The sequence below is a fragment of the Telmatherina bonti genome (assembly GCF_933228915.1).
Source record: "Telmatherina bonti genome assembly, chromosome: 7".
NCBI lineage: Eukaryota > Metazoa > Chordata > Actinopteri > Atheriniformes > Telmatherinidae > Telmatherina > Telmatherina bonti.
The window spans coordinates 38,937,711-38,944,483 of NC_136625.1; the positions used below are offsets into that span (position 1 = coordinate 38,937,711).

Consider the following 6,773-nt stretch of genomic DNA (forward strand, 5'->3'; position numbering starts at 1 on the left):
ATCTTTATTTTTCCTGATAAACTAGTCAAGCACATCTTTTGTTTCACACCACATCCAACATAAACAGAGCAGCAGAGACCTTGGATCTGTTTACCCACCAGGTTCACTATCAGACTCCAGCGGCTCAGGTAACACTGACCATGGACTCTGGTCAAGGCCATCACATGCACATCTGCACATGCACATGTGCACAAACGGAATGCATGGAATTGCGTTTCCTAGAGGGATCCCAGTCCAATAACATCTGCACTTTAAGTGTATTGAAATTTTTAATTAAATGTCAAATCTGCAACTAAAATCAATCATAAAAAAAAACATTTATTGTTAAATTCCTTATTATTATAATATATGTATATAGGTGTAATATATATATATATATATATATATATATATTGATGAAGTTTATTGCCTGTTTATTGATAAGTTTATTGTTTTTTTTGTTGCATGAATTTATTTTCTTTGTATGTTTGAAATAAGTAAAAATACCAGGATCAATGACATTTAGAATAAATCACTAAAATGTAAAGATCATGATGGAAAAACCTTTTTAAATGTTTTGCATGAAACTGGTGTAAGAAGACAAGTAAGAGGTGCAGAGATAAAGATGAGGTCACTGTGGGGGTGTGAGCAGCAGAGCAATATAAAAGCTTTGTGTTGCTGCTTGCTTTTAGACCTGCTGTTTCTCTCTGCTGGAACATTCCACACTCCTGCCAGTGTGGATCTTCCTCTCATCTAATCGCCCACATCATGATGATCAGCTTTGCTTTGATCTGGGGGGTTGTGGTAGGATTGTGTTGCCTCCTCTGGCTGGCTTTGGGAATTAGACGCAGGTAAGAACTCATTCTTTTTACCGTCATTCTGAAGAAAGCCTTTTTTTCCGAGGTTGAGAAAAAAACTTAAAAAACAAAAAAGCCTCCCGGCTGTTGAAGCAAATAAAACCGGTTGTGAGCTGAGAGTGAAAGGTGGAAAAGGTGGAAAGGTAACGTGTGGGATTGGAATGATGTTGATTCTTACACATTGTTGCATGCTGTTGCTGTGGTTCGTTTACAACAGAAGACTGCTTGTTGTTATGGAAAGAAAACTAACAGAAACACATCAAGACGTCAAAATGAAACAAGGCGCTGAGAACACATTTTTCACCCTTGAGTGATCATGTTTTGGGATAAACAAGGAAACAATCATTAAAACACATCAATTATACAGCATTGCCAGTTGGGAGTATTTGGAGGAACTCAGGGTGGATTTGGAGAGGAGTCTCACACATCTGCAATGACATAAATCTAATTATAAGTGCACACTTTTTGCATCGATGTGATTGCAGTGTATGGTAGCTGTTGCAGCTGGAGTCTCCCTCTCCTATCCTACCCTGTACCATGCAGAAATGGCATAGGTTGCATGCCTGGATGGGTAGGGTAAAACATTCGAAAACCAGTCTGCTGTATAGACTGGTGTGTGGTAGTGTGTGCATGTCCTCTCCTGGCTCAGAGAACAGTTCACTTGTGCAGTGACTGAACTGGTTATATTGTGTAGTTAGAGTGTTGTCTTTTGTGTTAATCATCAGCTTGCCAGACCAGTGGAGCTAAAATGTGGATGTGTTGTACTTTTCTCACCTGGTTTGTATGTGTACTTGTTGTACTTATAAACGTGGGCATGTGAGATGGAGAACTTCTGTCTCTAATGTAACCAGATCTGGCAGATCTGCATCGGTTTCGGTTCACCAGAGCCAGACCCTATGATAGTTTTTTCTGTGTCTGATCGGATATTTTCTCCTGGTCCAGGCAGCCCGGTGAGCCTGCGGTGGAAAATGGCCTCATCCCCTACCTGGGCTGTGCTCTGCAGTTTGGAGCAAACCCTCTTCAGTTCCTCCGTAGCCGCCAGAAAAAGTACGGTCATATTTTCACCTGCAAGATCGCCGGTCAGTACATCCACTTCCTGTGTGACCCCTTCTCCTACCACTCAGTCATTAGACAGGGTAGACATCTGGACTGGAGGAAGTTCCACTTTGCCACATCTGTGAAGGTAAAAGGAAATGGTGGGTTTGTTGATCTGCAAGGGCTTCCTGTCTGAGATCTGAGTCCTTCACTGGTCTCCTCCTTCCTTCCTCCTCTAGGCCTTTGGCCATGACAGCTTCGACCCTCGACATGGTCACACCACAGAAAACCTTCATCAAACCTTCCTGAAGACCCTGCAGGGTGAAGCTCTGCCCTCCCTGATAGAGACCATGATGGGCCACCTGCAGGACGTCATGCTGAAGTCGGACACTCTCAGCCCCATTAAGGACCACTGGCAGGTGGACGGCATCTTTGCTTTTTGCTACAAGGTCAGTAACAGGCTAAAGAACTTATTTCAGATCAGATCTGAGCCGCTGATCTCACAAGGGTCTGCTGTACACCAGGTGATGTTCGAGTCTGGCTATCTCACTCTGTTCGGTAAAGAGCTTGGTGAAGACAAGTGCCAGGCCCGGCAGGCGGCTCAGAAGGCCTTGGTGCTCAATGCTCTGGAGAATTTCAAGGAGTTTGATAAGATTTTTCCAGCGCTGGTGGCCGGCCTTCCCATCCACGTCTTCAAGAGCGCCTACAGCGCCAGAGAGGTTGGTAGCTTTGCTGTTTCATTCTCTCAAAGCTCATCTGCATGAGAATAATATTTACATCTGTTTTCTCTGTTGTTGTAGAACCTTGCGAAGACCATGCATGCTGACAACTTGTCCAAGCGGCAGAACATGTCTGATCTCATCTCAATGAGGATGATCCTGAATGACTCCTTATCTACCTTCAATGACGTGAGCAAAGCCAGAACCCACGTCGCTCTCCTCTGGGCCTCACAAGCCAACACCCTGCCAGCCACCTTCTGGACTCTCTTCTATATGATCAGGTATGGAGATAGAAGTCTTTTCTTCTGGTTGTCTTGGGAACAAACAACAGTGAGATCAGATGGTAGAAAGCAGCAGGACGTCCTGTTCTGGTTGCAGCAGAAAACTCATGTGAGTTCTTCTTCAGACCAAATGTTTTCAACAGTTGATCACAAAGCTACGTTTAAAGGTTGGAGGAAAGGTTTGGGGGAGAAGCTGAAACAAACTGATCTGGTTATACTAGTCAGACAATTAGCCTGTATGCTCAGTTAGTCCAAACAAACAAACTCAGGGGATGAGAGTAAAAGAATAAAAACACTGAAATGCTCGTAAAATGCAGTTTCATAAACGTTCCTCAGCCTCACGACCACATTTAACCCTTCCTGCTGCATCACTTTATAGAAGTAATCTTCAAACTGGAGACCAGGACCCCCATGTGGGTCATGAGATCATTTCAGGGAGTCGACCAAGATATTAAAAAACATATATATATATATATATATATATATATATATATATATATATAACCTGCATTTATCAATTGAATTTTTCATTTGTACCAGAACAATCTAAATCAAGTAATGCAGATAAATCAGTGTAACTAGCACATTAACTCATAATCAATTAAATGAGCAAGTCCCTTATTAAAAATGCAAATTTGGGGATGTAGTTGTTTGGTCAGAACGGGATATCAGTCGTCGAGCGGGTGGGGGTGGCAAACATCAGCATAAGCCGATGGATCTTGGCAGGAAAAGTTTGAGAAACACTGCCACTTTGTACTTGCTGTCTGCCCCCTGGTGGCAACTTTTGGAACTCCATCAATTCTGACATTTCTGTAATTGAAGGTTGTACTATGCAAACAATTTTTGTTTGCTTTTATTTATTTATTTTTTTTAAAATTTTGTTAAAAAGACCAATGTAGTTTAAAAAAAATGTATTTTTCTTCTTAAGTTTTTTCCTTTAAGGATTCTCTGGAAAGGTGTGTTACATAAGGGTTTTATTTAGTAAATTTGTTTATAGCCTTAAGGCATTACAGGGTAGTAAGAAAAATAGTAGCGCCGGGGGAAAAGTCACTGAACATGGAACAAATGATTCATTTTAATGTCAGAACATGTCTCTGAATGCGAGGCGTGTCAACCCTGCAGAGGAATGCAAGCTCCTGTCTCAAAGTTTCCCAACCTGTTTTTCTCTGATGAGTTTCCTGGAGATGTTTAAATATCAAGCATCGCTGAACAGACTATATCTTTGATCAGGAGTCCAGATGCCATGAAAGCTGCCTATGAGGAGGTCCAGAAAATTCTGGGGAGCTCAAAAGCTGATCCCAGTGACCCGACTCTGAACCTGAGTCGGGACCAGCTGGACAACATGCCAGTTTTAGGTGAGATTACAGACGCTACCTGTTCACCATTTGAACCTGTAAACCTGAAGTTTACCTGTTGTCTTCTTCTCCACAGACAGCATAATTAAAGAAGCCATGCGCCTTTCCAGCGCTTCCATGAATGTTCGCGTCGCCAAGGAGGACTTCCTGCTTCACCTTGACAACCAGGAAGCTTACCATATAAGGAAAGATGATGTAATAGCCTTGTATCCGCCCATGCTGCACTATGATGCAGAAATCTATGAGGATCCTTATGTAAGACTCCACCGTCACTTCTTAACCTTCATCAAACCTGCTCATCAATAGCTGCGCATAAGCCACAATTGTCATAAAATCCCATAATGGGGATAATATTTGCTCCAATTGCTCCTTCCATACATACCGCACCATCTTCATCACCATCACTACCATGTTGCTAAGAGACCTCTAATTTCACTGGGACACTTCCTGTCAAACTTTCTACCAATCAGAGAGCTTAAATTGGCGGTTTTTATTGGTAAAAGAAGGAAATCCTTTTTTATCAGACAATCACAGCAACTAATGTTGGTCTTTTTCTCTGCTCTCTCCTCTTTGTCCTGCAGGAGTATAAGTTCGACCGTTTCTTGGATGAGAAAAGGCAGGAGAAAACCACTTTCCACCGCAGCGGTCGCCGTCTCCGATATTTCTACATGCCCTTTGGTTCTGGGGTCACTAAATGTCCCGGACGGTTTTTTGCCGTGTATGAGATCAAACAGTTCCTCTTTCTCGTGCTTTCCTACTTTGACATGGAATTACTGGACCCTGCTATCAGAGTTCCTCCTCTGGACCAGTCTCGTGCTGGTCTGGGAATCTTGCAGCCCACCTATGACGTGGACTTCAGATACAAGCTGAAATCCAGCCTCTAGACTGAACTGAGTATCCTAATGTACATAATGTAAATATGACTGTGCTGATGAAGAAACCTGAATGTGTAAATAAACTGAGTTCTGTTTTATTTTATTGTTTGTGTTTGTTTGATGCTCCACAGTGAGCTGTGAATGGATGATGTGTTTTCTGTCTGTCTGACTCAGTAAAGTCTCAGACGAGACTGGATAGAACTGAAACAGGGACAGAAGACCGGGATCTTACACTAAAACCGTAAAGTCTAACAACGTTGTTTGTTCCAGCTTTCTCTTAATTTTCCATTAACAGTAATAATAGAAGTTCTGTGAAACTCTCACCTTTAAAAGAGTGTGTATGGTTTCATCCATCTCTGCTGGTAGATTCTGCCAAGATTACGTAGACGGAAAGACTGAGCACACAGCCAGGAAGAGAGGAAAAGAAAAGTTAGGTTATCAAACAGGCAAAGAATTCAGCCCCATTTTATTTGTGGAGGACAACACTAAAAGTGCAACATAAAACATATAATAGTACATAATATACCTGTCTTTCAAGCGCAGGCCATTCTTGGGTCCCCAAGCAAAATTTTTCAGACTTGGCACCCTTAAACCGTTCATCACCCCTTTTTTATTATATTGTTTTTATAACGTCAAGCACAACTAATAATGCTATCTTTAAAGGCATAGTTACAGCGTTAAACTCTTCAACTGCAACTTTTAAATGTTTTGATGGATTTTTATTCAGTTTTTATTCAGGAGAAATGTGGTGAAATGTAGTTTCACTAAAGAATATGAAACTATTTGCTCCTCTAAAAAAGAAGCGAGCCAGCCAGAAGTAGCTTCTTGGTTTACTTCACAGCTTCCAGCTTTAAAACAGACATGAAGGTGTTTGGAAAGAAAATGTCTTCATCTGGTCTAGAAGAGTGGCACATAGTCTGGAAAGAAAGTTTAATAGTATATAAGAAAGCCCTGCATAAGGCTAGAAGAGATAATTATTCATCCCTGATAGAGGAAAGGAGAACAAGAACAATCACAGGTTTCTTCCCCAAACTGTAGCCAGGCTGCGTAAGAGCTGGAGTGCCATTAAGCCATGAATTCCTTTTACTCTCAGCTGCGATGGTTTTATGAGTTTATTCTTGAACAAAATTGTTTCTTTTAAAGAGAAAATCCTTGATATCCTTCAAATAATGTCCCTATACTTCATCTAAACTTTCAACCACATACCAATCAGGCCATTCAAAGACCTATATTTCTTAGTTAATACATCTTCACTGGATCTACAACCTTCCATGGCTACCTCTTTTAAGACTGCTGTAATCAAACCTCTACTGAAGAGACTGACTCTGGTCTACTTATCACTGTCCTGGTCTCTTTACGCCTTCTGTTTTGTTGTATTTTTCTTTTTTAGCTGTGAGAGAGAAAAGTCCTCTTCTGTTTACATCAGATGCAAGGAGCTAAAGAGCTAGCTTCACTCTGAACTTGTTAATTAGCTAAAGTTAACTGCTAGCCAACTACAGTAAACCTCTTTATAGTTCAATATTAATTTTAGGATAATGATTTCTGCAAATAACAGGTTTGAGATCATTTTAGAGTTCTGTAAATTGCGGATGATTGGAGAATTTCGTGGTCTCATGCAGTAAGAACAGTTTAAATAATTTGATCGTGAATGAATGGCCCAGCAGGAAATTAT

The 6,773-nt window shown here is 41.2% G+C and overlaps 1 protein-coding gene across 1 annotated transcript; it reads left to right on the forward strand.

The window, feature by feature from the left end:
- Positions 1–747: 747 nt before the first annotated feature.
- cyp7a1 (cytochrome P450, family 7, subfamily A, polypeptide 1) lies at positions 748–5,110 on the forward strand (the record flags this gene model as incomplete). The annotated part of the gene is made up of 8 exons (XM_079243917.1): positions 748–830; positions 1,779–2,019; positions 2,111–2,320; positions 2,396–2,590; positions 2,672–2,871; positions 4,102–4,226; positions 4,303–4,481; positions 4,808–5,110. 8 exons carry the CDS (start codon positions 748–750, stop codon positions 5,108–5,110), a joined length of 1,536 nt encoding a protein of 511 aa, XP_079100043.1.
- Between the last annotated feature and the right edge of the window lie 1,663 nt (positions 5,111–6,773).